Source organism: Denticeps clupeoides, chromosome 1 (genome assembly GCF_900700375.1).
Source record: "Denticeps clupeoides chromosome 1, fDenClu1.1, whole genome shotgun sequence".
Lineage (NCBI taxonomy): Eukaryota > Metazoa > Chordata > Actinopteri > Clupeiformes > Denticipitidae > Denticeps > Denticeps clupeoides.
The window spans coordinates 13,070,739-13,085,240 of record NC_041707.1 but is presented as its reverse complement, the minus strand read 5'-3'; the positions used below and the strand labels follow the sequence as shown (position 1 = coordinate 13,085,240).

The 14,502-nt window shown below is 40.1% G+C and overlaps 1 protein-coding gene across 3 annotated transcripts; it reads right to left on the bottom strand.

The window, feature by feature from the left end:
• Positions 1 to 971: 971 nt before the first annotated feature.
• wdr35 (WD repeat domain 35) lies at positions 972 to 14,481 on the bottom strand. 3 transcript variants are annotated; one of them, XM_028996918.1, is made up of 28 exons: positions 14,180 to 14,481; positions 13,762 to 13,879; positions 13,316 to 13,387; positions 13,130 to 13,222; positions 11,655 to 11,783; positions 11,376 to 11,509; positions 11,132 to 11,297; positions 10,815 to 10,960; positions 10,572 to 10,697; positions 10,282 to 10,467; positions 10,158 to 10,190; positions 10,012 to 10,072; positions 8,788 to 8,932; positions 8,092 to 8,161; positions 7,820 to 7,873; positions 7,620 to 7,729; positions 7,196 to 7,415; positions 7,020 to 7,100; positions 6,744 to 6,880; positions 4,989 to 5,192; positions 4,726 to 4,872; positions 4,436 to 4,568; positions 4,233 to 4,343; positions 3,504 to 3,668; positions 3,105 to 3,245; positions 2,716 to 2,872; positions 1,540 to 1,780; positions 972 to 1,444 (listed from the first exon to the last, which is right to left on the bottom strand). In XM_028996918.1, the coding sequence occupies exons 1-28, from the start codon at positions 14,201 to 14,203 to the stop codon at positions 1,288 to 1,290; spliced, it is 3,561 nt and encodes a 1,186-aa protein (XP_028852751.1). In that variant the 5' UTR covers positions 14,204 to 14,481; the 3' UTR covers positions 972 to 1,287. The 3 variants fall into 3 exon arrangements, with proteins under 3 accessions (XP_028852751.1, XP_028852760.1, XP_028852767.1); XM_028996927.1 differs by having other exon boundaries at positions 10,680 to 10,697; XM_028996934.1 differs by lacking the exons at positions 13,130 to 13,222; positions 13,316 to 13,387; positions 13,762 to 13,879; positions 14,180 to 14,481 and adding an exon at positions 12,891 to 13,043.
• Between the last annotated feature and the right edge of the window lie 21 nt (positions 14,482 to 14,502).

Below are 14,502 nucleotides of genomic sequence, written 5' to 3'. Positions count from 1 at the left end.
GTGACTATCATACATGCAACGTGTTGAATGAACGTCTCTGCAATAAATAAATAAAGGAAAAATACTCTTGAGACGATTCGGACAATAAGCTGGACGAAATTTAATGTAAGCTGTTGCACCGCTATAAGCTTCCAGGGAAGATGCGTCGCTTCCGTAATACTGATCTGACGTCGCCCTCTAGCGGCGGCTCTTAAATCGGAACGTTGGGAAGAGTTATGGGTTACCTGCCTGCACCATCTCCTGCATGCATCCCATAATTCCCCTGTGATCCTACACCTTGCCGATACATCTTGGGTGTTTTTGTGAGACTGTCTGTGTTATTATTATATTTCCAACAATGGAGTACATTTCGTTCCTTTTCTGACATCGCTTTTCTTCATAATGACAGACGCTGACAGTAGAAATATCATTACATGTCTCTTTACTTTATTATGATGGACGCTGAATAGAAATAGGAAAGAACTTAAAGAAGCTCATGACAAAGATGTTGCTCACTTGAACCATTTAGTGATGGCTTTCGGTAGCAGACTCCATCATTCAAATGGACAGGTTCAATGTCAAGATGAGTGACTCTTCACATTGAACCAACAATGTCTGCTTCCCAGGGATTTTTACATTCAGTGGGCACTGCACGCTGAATGGCTGACACAAATATCACTCCCATGATTCCCATTACAATAACTAAAAATTGTAATTACATTATGTAACATTGTTACATGTAACTCGTTACTCATCAACATTGCTTGGGGCAGTGGGAGGAAACCAGAGAACCCAGAGGAAACCTGTGCCCACATGGGGAGAGAATGCCAACTCTGCACAGACACACAGGCCATATCACGCCACTGTGCCATGTTATATAGCAATTATGTCTGATTTCAAGTATTTTTTGCACATATTTTGAGCAATAAGTGTTATAATTTCAAATTTCAATGTCAACATTTGAATAACATGGAAAAAATAAAACTATATTGTAGGATAGAAACTTCAGATTTTTATTTAGTAAAAAGAGATCCTCGTGTGTAAATAGTTAATATATACAGACAACTGTAACATTCTGGGAAAAAATAGCCCTATAATCATGACAGCTCTCCTAGAGTATAGTGAAAAAAATTAAAACCATTATTATCAAAATATGTAAATGGGCACTTCTGGTAGGTCATGTAATATATGCATGTAGAGAAATATAAATCCACTAAAGACAAGTCAGTATAAATGTAAAATATTTCCCCTTTCAATATGCAGGGTGGTGCCATTCCGAGAGCTCCCTTATGGACACGTGTATAGTCTCTACAGTTGGGATGTCATGCTGTGGCAAAGTGGACAAAAGTTGTGGCTGCTGATCTCTCGCTCCGATGCACAGTGCTTGCACACACTGCACATCCAGAACTGGTACTCTGAGATGGTCTGACCGGTCACAATGCAGGTGGCCATCTTTCCCTCTGCCCTGAAACAGGAACCGCACACAGTTCATTTTTACTAATGAAAATGAGAATGTATTTTATTGTCGTTTTGTGTTCTGATGTCCTATCGAAACCTCACCCTTCGGTCACGCTGTCCATCTCTGTCATGAGGTTGTCCTTGGGAGGGTACTTGGTGAAAATCTCCAGTGCAAGGTCTTCGTACATCTGCTGCTGCTCTTGGCTCAGAGTTTCCAGGGACTCGAGCTTGATGAAGGCCCGCGAGCAGGTCCCAAATGCCCGGTTGGCCGAGGAGCAGATAGCCAGCAAAGAGTAGATCTCCACTGCTGGGATGATGTCCTCGTAGTCACGCAGATGGAGGACTGATGGGAAAATATTCCTCTTAGATCACTAAACTCCCATTAATTAGCACAGCTAATTATTATATTAAGGCAATGGTATTATTTGTCTTTGTTAACTCTTCATACAGCAACATGTAGAAATATATCCTATAATAAAAGGCACATCATGAATCAATCTTCGAAAGAAGCTTCACTGCTGAACAGCTGTACAAATGTGCAGCTCCCACTCACACAGGAACACAATTGATTTACGATTGTCTGGTCACGACAGTTTAGTCTTGGTTTGAATTTGTGTGTGACACAGCAGCCGTTTCATAGTTTATTTTCTTCAAAGTCTGCAGTGGCATAAACCAAACAGCAGAGAACACACACAGAGAGAGAGAGAGGGAGAGCCAGCACTGCAATACCATGCAGCCACCACCACGATGTGCCAAAGCCATTACCAGATCAGGAACCAGGGCAGACCCTGATAGGACCCTATTTAAAAATTCCACTAAATCTCCATTCCACACACCAGGTCCTTCACACAACAGTCATGACACCGTATCATGACGCTCAGCCACCCCTGAAAGAGAATCAGTGGAGCACGAACACAGAGGAAAGCTTGTGCCACTGAATCTAACTTAATTTAATGAGCCTTAAAGTTTACTGTCGTCTGCAACAGAGCGGCGCAGCGGACCTCGCATGTTGAGTCCATCTAATTTCTTAAATCTGCAGACATTCTGCCTCTGAATGCAAAAACATTCCATGCAACAAACAAGAAAATGTGTATTATTTTATTACTGATATTCCTTCTCGGGTGTCTGCACTGTGACAACAGATATGTAATATTTCAGTCACTAATACTCATTCTTCCAATTTTCATATACCTGATTAACCATGTGAGCTGTTAATAGAGCTGAATGGCAGGTGTGAATAATTGCACTTTATCCAATTTTCTCACTGTATGGTGATACCTGTCTTCATGGCGGCATCAACGTTGCCATCATAGAGCTGCCTCTGAGCCAGCAAGAAGAAGTGGTATGCTTCGGCTCCACGCCAGGCATTGTCCACAATGCGGTTGTCCAAGGAGGAGGCATCTTCCTCCAGCAACCCAGCCAGAGCTGACGTGGCCTGAACGTAAGGAAGGGAGCAGAAGTGACACTCAGAGCTTCATCTGACAGCTGGGTTTCCACCCCAAAAATTACACTCTTTATCTCTAATAGTCTCAAGGCTTTTTGTCTGAGCAAAAAAAAACATCCTTCCTTGAGAGCACACAAAAAAAAAGTCTTTTAAACCATTCATCTAATTACAGGAAGAAAGAAATGTGTTTTTTTTTTTTTTTTGGAATGTCCCAGAAAATTACCTCCGACTTCTTTCCCTTGGCTTTGCTTTGCTGTGACGTCTTCATCTGAGCATGGTAATCTTCCACCAGCAGTGCAGCGAGAACATACAGCTTCTTCACCCTCAGGGGTCTGCTCCTCTTCTTGGCCTCTTCATCGGCTATCTGCCAACATAAAAATATTTATGGAGGGGTGATGGATATGGATTAAGTCAGGCAATCCATATAACTCAATAGACTGCTCATCTCACACAAAACACACATGCAAATAATATATCGATGGGAAGAGGGGCTCATGATTAGCTCTATCATATAAATACAAAGTACAGTTATTTAGAGACTGAACAAAGTACACTATGATACACTATAATTTGCCTCCATCTTCCTGAAGGGTGTAAGAAATTCTGCAACTCAATTGCCTACCTTAAACATAAGTTTAGCAGCATCGAGAAAGTGGTGCGCCTTCCTGTACAATTCTACAGCTTCCAGCATCTTGTTTTTTTCTAGGAGGTGAGAGGCGTACTTGGCCAAAAGGGATCCTATCTCTTTCATGTTGTGGTTTCTGGCCAGCTCCACAGCTTTGTTCCACTGTAAACCAATCACTGCACATTTTGTATTACACTGAATCATATAGTGTAAAACCCTCACTGCATAAATGAGTCATTAAACTTACAAAATTCTAAAATGGCCCGATTCTGAATTCTGTGCATCTAATGGTCCTGCCATTAATACATATTAATACATCACTTAATACAGTCAGGATAGAAAATGCTGATATACTGATGAGTACAGAATAAACTGCTATAAATTGGTTTGGTTAAATAGTCCATTGTGGTATGAAAACTATAAAAATATATTTTTTTAATGAATATAAAAAAACTTTTATTGTTACATCATTTATTTTTCTCTTGCAGTACAACTGGGTGTTGAATTTTCTCAATTCCTTGCTTGCCTTTCAGAATCAATATATCAAGTAACTGTATTCTAAATGTAACAAACTTAATTATTTAATATTTTGTATTGGTTTTAAACAGAAAATAATGTGTAATTAACACAGATTGAAAGTCAAATTAGAAAGTCACATAAGAGTATGTGTCTGTAAAAATATATAATATATAAAAATATAAAGCCATGCCTCTGCTCAATAATCACCTGGTTCAAATGTACACAGGCTTCAACGGCTGCCTTTGGCTGGTTGCATTTTAGATATGCATTCACTGTCTGGTCACACATACCCACGGTCACGAACATCTGCCCAATGTCCTGCAACAAGATGTGTACATCAAACACGTCACGTTCAGAGCTGAAATGTACATTTCAGTTAAGAAATCACGGACTAAAAACAAATGCTTCACCGCGAGTAGTTTGTGGTTCTCAGGGAGAGAATTAGCCAATCTCTCCAATCCATCATAATCCTCCAGCATATAGTAGCACTCTGCCAGTCGCTCCTGATTGCGACCCTGGAGGTAATACTGAACTGCATTCACCCTGTGGACAGAAGGTGAACGTGTGAATCGTGTGCATTCTCAGCTACACTCCTGCAGTCTATGAACGTGAATAAACTAAATAACAATCAAAGGGGCTGTAATTGCTTATGCTTCCTAAAGCCCAGAAGAACTAATTACAGACTGAAAGAAGCCAGTACCATTTTTGCCTGTCTGCAAAGTAGTCTCCAATAGCATTGTACGCCTGCTCTAGCAGAGCATCGTCAGCATCCCCTGAGCCTGTCTTAAGAAGCTGCAGCACCCTAAACCAGTCGCCCAGCTTTATCCGCAAACTAATGGCCAAGTCCCTGTAAGCAAGGATAAGTCACAAAGACACACACAGACCTGATATCTCTGTAGAAGCATTCAGTGCAGTCATAATAGTCGGTACAAAATTAGGTCCCGCAAGGGTTTGAAGGATTACCTGCGATCCATATCCAGATACATCCTTTCCGCCTCCTCGAATCTGCCAAAGTAGGCCGCCACCTCTGCCTGCTTCATAGCCTCACTCTGCAGATTACTCAGGCGCTTCACAAACTCAATTCCCTGGTAGTCTTTACAGCGGACGAAGGCCTGCTCGGCAGTCTTCAGGTCCAGCTTCTGAAGGGCCGCCTCGGCAAGCAGGCGCCTGCGCGGAGGACACAGTTACACTGAACACTGCAAATTTCCAGTTGTACTTCCAGGCACAACAGACCGCTGTGTAAGTGACTTTTTGATGATTTTACCAACAGACTATAGCCAGGCTAATTCCATAGACAAAATCAATACACAATTGTAGCAAATACATTAAAATAGTTTACATGCAAAGAACAACTCAATGCATGGATGATCCAAACATAAATATAAGCCTAAACAGAGACAAGAAAATGAAGGTAAAATAATCCATGTCTTCTTAAAAAATGTTGCTGCTCTTGTGTAATTGGCCTTCAAAACCATGACCTGGAATATTGATGCAGAAGCTCATGTTTTCACAGTAGCCTGAGAAAGACCTCTGCTCTTAAAACAGTCTTTATTCTTAGTGTCTTGTTGCTTCAGAGTCTAACTGACATGAAACGTGCCTCCTCTCATGACTACATAAGACAAACTCTGAAGACAGCAATAGGTGGCAAGCACCTGGTGCTTGCTCTGACTTCTTGACCTTTGCCTTTTCACAGCATGAATGAGGCTTATATTGCCTTTGCTTGCCCCTGGCAATCTGCATTCTAACTTCTCAGGACCTCTTCACTTTCACCTCCAGATGAACCACACAGAAAGGTCTGTGAAGGCTCTGGAAAATAACCACTTTCTCCCAGCCGTGAGCATGGGCATGCCTGTGCATCTGGTCTTTATTCCCATCACATATCGACACCAAACTATATTCCATATCAGTTACTGTGACCAAAAAAATAACCAGTTCTAACCCAAATAGTTGTCCTTTTCCACCATTCACCATAAAGTAATTTTTTTTATGTAAATGAAGCCACAAAGAAGCCTTTTTTTCCCCTGTGCTCCTCAGGCTTCTTCTCCTGCAGACACAAAGGCAGACCACAGGCTCCACTGGCTTTTTTTCTAGCGCTCACAAATTCCTTGATGTGCTGTGAAAACTGACAGGGTTTGGCCAAGTCCACTTTGAGGCCATATCAATCAGCCCGACACCCTCCAAAACCCCTCCAAATGACCAAGGTCTCAGCAGGCTGGACCGACAATTTAGGACCATGCTAAATTCATGGATTGGTGTGCAATATTAATCATATACAAATAAGATGTTATTCATCAAACATATAGTTCAAACAAGTGTTTGAAAGTTTGACATCCTCTAGGAAATATGGTCTTCTTGACCAGACATTACTCCACGGACCATAAAACCTGTAATCTCCTTTGGCCACCTTCTTACGTCAGTTTGCACTTATACAAACACAGCAGTCTTCCTGTCCTTTCTGCCCAATATACAGTTGACATTTGTGGGTGGTCAGGCTGTCTATGAGGTGCCGGAAAATATTTTGGAGAAGGACCATTTCATGTCCTTCCAAAGACTACCAGTTAGTTTTGAAAGAAAGACATTCTTAATGTATCTCAATTTTAGCCACTTTCCAAGTATAAATGAGTCATTCAAAAATTAATTAAAATAAAATAAAATAAATAAAATATTTATTATTATATCTTTAATTACTGTGACAGAGTAAAAAAAAAAATCAATTACCAGAGTCTGGGATGTGGGTTATCTTCGATGAACTGGGAGGCATCTTCAATACCCACTTTTTCAATTAATGTTCGGCTGTCTCTCAAGGACCGGATCTCGAAATTGATGAGGTAATCTTTATTTGGGCAGTCTGGATCCTAAAGTTAGGAAATAACAATGAATTTGATTTTTAAATCATGCCAAGTGATTATTCTATTCATTATATATTATTAATAAAGTGTTAATATTATTATTAATATTGTTATTTTTATTGTTATTATGGGTAGTGCAGCCTACCTTCATGATTTCATCAAGGAGGACAGATTTGATTTCTAGGTCTTCAAAGTTACATATGTAACCAGATGTTTGAATTGGCTCCTGAAACAGGTTAAGAGAACCAGAATGTGTGGTGTACATGTGAGAACATTTCACTTCAGCATTTATCCCCTAGAGAGTCATCTATTGTTTCAAACCTCAGGGTCCAGGTTTCTGAACACGTACATCCGGGTCTTCTCCATCATAGCAAAGAGATCTGGGTTGTCATTGGCCCATTTCATATCCCAGACATCCTTACGCTCAAATTTTGATGGATCTCCTGTAGAAGCAGCTTGCTCATCCCCATCCACAGCAGATGAACGTGTCTCCATATCCAAGAATGTCAGCATGCCAGAAATATCAATTATAGCCAGTCGACTAAATAAATCAAGACAAAAATATTACATAAAATATGTATTTAACTATAGAAAAACATGTAGAAATAAACTTATCCATGTTGTTTACCAAGACCTAAATAAGTCTAAATATTTTGTTAAAATTATTACCTAAGTTTAATAAATGTAATAGGCCAAAATATCTCTATTTTTGTTATAACATGTGTCCTGTGATAGAGGAACAAACCTGGAATTGCAGTTAAGAGAGATCTGATAAGCTCTATAGTTTAAAGTATACTTCTGCAAGAGTCCAACATTTGGAAGACTATATCTCTGGATGATGCCGGATTCACGGCCCTGTTGGTACAACCCATACAATAAGACTGTGAAGCACAGCTCCATCAAAATCATTAAAGCATATATTGAACAAAAATGTCACTATAATACCATTATCAATGTCTTGTCTGTTGCTGTAATGCAGCAAATGGGATCTCGAGTTGCCTAAAAGAAAATGTGTTCATTGTTCAGTGTTCTGGCTGATTTGGCACCAGGGGTCAACAAAAGAAGAATCCTATTTTTAAAAAAAAACTAATTTTACACTCAATCATGAAACAAACTTTTATTACTGGAACTGTTTGCGCTCTCTGGGACAATCTGTACTCTTTCTCACAGACCGTAAAGAAGCATGCCTGTGTACCAGACAGGTGATTTGTACTCACAGTGAAGGCCTTGCCAAAGTCCAGGGGGCCATCTGAGGTGCCCGATGGTGTGTCGTCGATATGATAAACCCTGGATGAAGCGGTTGTGTTGAAGTGAAGAATGAAGGAGAGAGACAGAATGTTGGGGGGGAGGGTAAGGCACACACATGGCAGTACACCAGGTCCTCACAAAAACTTGTTCTGTTTTTGTACACAGGCACAGACATGAATGGACCTTTCTCTAGGAGTTTGGAGTCAGCAAACACTCCTTAACAGTGGCATGGCAGACAGACCTTTAGTGGAAGTATCCACACCAGCTTCCACTTTTTATATAGCACAGGTTTGCAGGATTTCAGAAGGACTTGATTAAATTCCATTCCAATCAATGACATTTATGAATACTAAATTCTAAATAGCCGGTAGATACCTTAAAATAGTTTAATGCTTAGGCATATTTTTTAGGCAACAAATTATACATAAACCAAGTTACGTTCTACAGTCTAGCAATGCCAAGTAAAGATGTAAGATATTCCATTTTAATGATTGGCAACTGACCAGTAGTAGAAATCTGATGAGTGTTTAAACAAATTGCAAAATATTAATATGTATGCTTTGCCCACAACGTTACCATGGTCTTCATTGACTGGGGAAAACGTATTGGCAAGCTGTTATTAGAAATGATCAAATGTCTGATGTTTTAATGGAAATTCCACTCACCTCTCTCTTCCCTCTTTCCTAGTCTTGGCCACCTGATTTATCTCAAGCGCAGTTAGTTTCTTTGCTACGCGATACTGCCAAGTGTAGAAGGCTTCCTTAGATGCAGCAATCACATGGGTCTTTGTCATGGTGACAAAAAGTGGATCTATGGACACATAATTATATTGATTCATTTGCTTTGGACTGAGAGATATATTATTACTCCTGTAGGATGGCGATACCCTAGATGTGCAGAAATTTGGCTATAATTTAGATCTCCAATGTTCAAACCCCAATCTTATAAATCTGGTTCCTTGAAAAACAATATTTTTCTGATTGCTGATTGCCCCTAATTGAAAAAGATGCAATGAAAATATTAATGAAAGAATCAGTGAATATTTTAATAAAAAAACTAAAATAAATTCAGAGTCAGGAATAGGTCAAATATGAGGAAAAAAGTAAACAATTTGGAATTTTTCAGGCTCTCAGGTGCCCAGACACAGCAGCCTTGGGTAAATGATACAGCGGCAGCAATAATCTGAATTACCTTATGGGGAAGGAATTTTGCAGGACTGCTAGGAAACAGAAAGATGACCATTCCCTGTGTCTGCATGCCATACATCAATGAAAGGCACGATTGTTACACAACTGCAGCAATAGTTTGCTGAGACAACACTGGGCCTTTAAAAATGGAAAAAAGGTGATGCACAGTCTGACACAGGTCACATTCAAGATGTAGCCTGTACAATACAACATCCAATAAATCAGGGACAGACAGTAACAAAGTTAATAGTAAGGTTTATTTTTTTAAGATTTTTGTACTTGTACTAAAGTATTTCCATTTAGGGAGCCTTCTTACTTTACATTACACATTATTCGCAATCTGGAGTTCCTTTTTTAAGGATGAGTTATTACCTGATGACATATCTGCTCAGAACCCGACATTATCTTCCAAAATGATATAACAGAACAGATATAAATTTGACTGGATAAGTGTAAACATACCTACGTGCGCAATTAATTGTTCATTATTAATAGGTTTATTGTATTATTGGCATCAAATGTTATTCAGTTAAAATGACTGTAATGGCATCTGCCATTGGAACACAAGCAGAAGTTTAAAGGTAGGACTATTAGTTCTACTTTTTCTGTGGGTATCGCTCTTTTTACTCTAGTACATGGTTGGTGTATTTTGTCCAATACTGGTGCACAGTTCATATAAAACATTTTGATAATGACTCTTACCAATGTCGATATATTTGGAGTCCAGTGGAGTTCCAATAGAGTTGCAGAGTACAAGAACATACTGAAAGACATATGCAGGATTTAACACCTAACAAACATTTCAATGACTTCAGAGAAAGCCCACTGATTGCCAAAGTGTATGTTACCGATGCATTCCCCGATTCAGCTTCAGCTTCCTCCTTTGGATGAAATGGCAAAGTGAAAAACATCAGAACAGAGAATGACTTTCCAACATATTCAATCTGTCCTATGAAAAGGTGTACAGCCTACCGGAGGATGTGTATCGTCAGCCTTGGTGGCCAGGATACAGAAGTCTCCTGAGGTGGTGATAGAAATAAGGCTCTTGACATACTTCACAAATTTTTCATTGTTCTTGGTGTCCCAAAAAACAACACTGTACTCCAAGCGGTCCGGCCGTGTGTATGCATACACAACAGTGTTACAGCAGTAACCCCACTGTTCATACAAAAGAGAACATGGTCATTAAAAACATAAGCAGTCTGAATAAACTTTTCTCCAAAAATAATCGACTCATGTATGCTTTCATACACCACTGTAACCTTATAATCTGGTCTGATGTTGGCAAAGTATATGAAAGAATCAACTGCTAAAGCAATCCGCAGTCCTCCACCTTCCCAAGACACGGCTGTCATTTGCTTGCCAGGTACCTTGAGTGTGCGCAAATGCTGCAAGAGAGAAGAGGAGTCTGAGGTCCGGGAAAGTGGCACAGTGTGGTGAAACCAACTTCAGGAATATTTCTGCTTCTGCTGATAAAAGGGGTTGGTGAATTTGGCTGTGCTCACTTCTCCAAATGGTGTGTAGAACTGCACAAGGTTGACCTCTTTTTCCATGGTTGTGGTTTTCTGCGAGCCAGCCACAGCCAGCACGCTGCCACAGTGGTTCCACTGGATACTGGCCACATTCATTTGTGCATCAATGTGGACAGGATCTGGACCAAAGGGAAAATCCAAATAAAAAAACAAAGATAATAAAGGCAATAAGCTTGAAATGCTAGAAATGCTTAATTAAATTGTTGCACAACTCTCACAGCATATATGAATGGAACAACTAAGCAGTCATTAAGAGAATTACAACTCTGAAACCAGTAATAGTCTCTTACTTTCGTCATTCTCATAGCGCATGATCTGGCAGCGTCCATTGTCAAAGCAGATGGCCAGACAAGGGCAGTCAGGTTCAATGTAGCCCTCTGTGCCTGGGTACCAGTGGATCCCTGCTATGCTGATGGCTCCAGTGACATTTATCAGACAGCTGAGGCTCATCTTCACCTGTTTGGGAAATATGATAACTTCACACTCGCACTGAAAAACATTATTTCTAGTTAGAGTGTTCCTTGTAGAACTCACAATAAAGTTTCCCTGGTTGTCATAAATGTGGATTTCTCCATTGGCCATGCCAAAGAGAAGGATCTTGCTGTCTGGAGACCAGGCCACATGGGCCAGCTGAATTCCCTTTAACTCTTTCCCCCATATTCGGTTACCTGCAGAATTAAAAAAAAAAAAAAAAAAAAAAAAAAGAGTGGGGGGGGTGCATCTTTTCTAATCTGAGCGTGTTTCTGTTCATGGGGGAGAACATTAGGTCCAATATGAAGAATGGAAGCTTAATCGTGTAAAAGGTGAACTGACCATCCACTGATCCAACAATGACCGCACCATCCTCATACACAATACAGATCTTCTGACCATCAGCGTTCCAGCTCATGCTCCTGACGACGGATTTATTCCGGTTGTTTATCATCTCTTCATACCAGGAGCCTTTATAACAGCAAATACAATCAGATCACAATCCACCTGTTAAAATGTTGCTGACATGCATGGTTTTTGTGCATTTCGATGATGATTATGATAATAAGCCCTGTTGCCATTCACAAGTACCAGTGAAAAGCAGGCCATCAACCCGACCGTACATATATGCTAACATCACATAGGGGGTAGACAGGACAGGAGGACAGGGGATATATGAATAACAGAGAAAACAAAATCACATGGGGAGGGGAAAGAGGAGGAGAAAAAAACACCCCTAGACTGTGCTCCAATATGGAGATCGTTGTAGAGACTGAAAAAAAAAAAAAAAAAGCGATCAATAGTCACAGTGATGTCATCCAATCTGCGCTCGACAGTCACAGTCTAAGCACCAACAGTGCTGCCCACTCCTTCAATCATCCTGGCCAGCCCAGTGGGGTTTTGAGAGGCTGTTACCGTTGTCTTCAACCTTTGATAAACTAGGGCAGTTCCTAATACAATCATGGTTCCGAATAGATACAGGCCAAAAGTTTAGACACACCTTCTCATTCAATGGGTTTTCTTTATTTTATGACCATTTACATTGGTAGATTCTCAATGAAGGCATCAAAACTATGAATGAGCACATGTGGAGTTATGTACTTAACAAAAAGTGGAGACCTGGCCTCCACAGTCACCGGACCTGAACCCAATCGAGATGGTTTGGGGTGAGCTGGACCGCAGAGTGAAGGCAAAGGGGCCAACAAGTGCTAAACACCTCTGGGAACTCCTTCAAGCATTTCCAACAGTGACAACCTCTTGAAGCTCATCGAGAGAATGCCAAGAGTGTGCAAAGCAGTAATCAGAGCAAAGGGCGGCTATTTTGAAGGAACTAGAATATAAAACATGTTTTCAGTTATTTCACCTTTTTTTGTTAAGTGCATAACTCCACATGTGTTCATTCATAATTTTGATGCCTTCAGTGAGAATCTACCAATGTAAATGGTCATGTAAATAAAGAAAACATATTGAATGAGAAGGTGTGTCCAAACTTTTGGCCTGTACTGTATATCCTCAATGTCCTCCACAGAAAGAGCTGCCAGGCACTGTTCCAGAAGAACACTCAGGTTCTCCCTTGACCTAGATTTCTCTTTGATAAGATGGTGTCAATCGCATTGCGAGATCCGTGATTTCCTCAGATCAGAGAGCACAGCTGGAAGAGTCTCTCAAGGTATGAGACAACAGACAAGATGAAGGAACAAGCAGTAAAACAGGGGAGGGAGGGAGAAAGAGAAAAAGAATTTGTCCACCTCGGCTGAGAGCATGAAGACAAGACATGAAATTTTCCTTTTCATAAAGTATTCATGGACTGTACGAACCTTTGTATAGCATCCACACAATGATCAAGCCATTCTGGTCACTGGTTGTTAGCTTCTGATACTGTTCATTCCATGTTACAACCTGAACAGCACCTGATAAATGCCCAGCAATAAGTCAGCATATAAGTCTTAAAAAATGACTTAACATAGTGCCATTGGAAAGTGTTTGTGCTTTCATATGCTTACCACTGTGTCCTTCAAGAGTCTGGTTCATGGACAGGTTACTAGGTGCAGCAAGACCTTTCAGTTTTGCATCATCTGCAGAGAGCATAAATATATTGAGGGACAATGATAGATATTCTTCTTTAGCCATTCACTCATATCTGAAATAACACATATATAGTGTAGACCAGATTTGCTTTATAGCTCTTTTGCTCAAGATTAAATAAAATGTTCCCCAATGAACCTTTCATCAGTCTCAGGGTGCAAGGTAGGGTAGGCTGTACCAAGCACAACTGTAGAATAAGCCGTGCTGACAGCTCAAAGTGGACTTTTACAATAGAGCATTAATTCACAATGGCTGAAATCTGTTTCACAATAGTCCTGTAATTCACTTACATAATTTTTTGCATAATCAAGGCTCTGATTCGGCACGATCTGAGTTGGTGCACATAAAGGGAAATGTTTCTCACCTGTCTGCGTCTCCAACTTAAGAACTTTGAGAAGTCCATTATCACCACCGCAGGCAATGAAGCCTTGATCTTTGTTCCAGGAAACACATTTCAGTTTTATGCTGTTGGGGATGGCAATCTGGACAAGCAAAAAAAAAAACAGGATTTTCCAGAAGCATTGTTTTTTTGTCATTTTCTTAAATTATTATCCAAGGAATTGTGTTGCATCTTTGCAGCCATAGTTTTCTAAGACCACATCCTTATCAAGGTTTTGAAACTTTTTTTTTTTTTTTACCCCGGTCTATGCACCATATCGAAATAATTCTGAAAATCACAGTTTTAAGTCTGCAACACCAACGAAGGTCCGAAGTGTAATATATTTAAGTAACAGGCTAGGCATGCATAATTTAGCTAGATAGTCACATCTTGTCCGTCTTACCTTTTTGCTCAAATATATGAACATTGTTAAGGATGAATGATCAACTTTATTTCCCGATTAAGAAGCGCTTTTTGCGAACATATTATGTCTTAGGGAATTAGGCACAGCTAGCTAGCCTGCTACAGTCTAGCAGCTCATTATTAGCTACGAGATGTTCTTAGCTCCGTTAACATAACATGCACAACCTAAAATATCAAACGAGATAACACGTAACAATACGTTTGTTTATTCTATTAAAATTAAGCACATGCGGTTGCATTAACGAATGGAAGATTAAGCGTTCGCCATGGTTTCTAGGTAACCAGAACCGGATAAAGGAAGCG

Coding starts and splice junctions, on each gene's coding strand:
- wdr35 (XM_028996918.1), bottom strand. CDS start 14,203: ATGTTCATATATTTGAGCAAAAAG. Junction 5,193..6,743: donor AACCCACATCCCAGACTCTG/GTAATTGATTTT, acceptor TCCTCCGCGCAG/GCGCCTGCTTGCCGAGGCGG. Junction 4,873..4,988: donor TATCTGGATATGGATCGCAG/GTAATCCTTCAA, acceptor CCTTGCTTACAG/GGACTTGGCCATTAGTTTGC.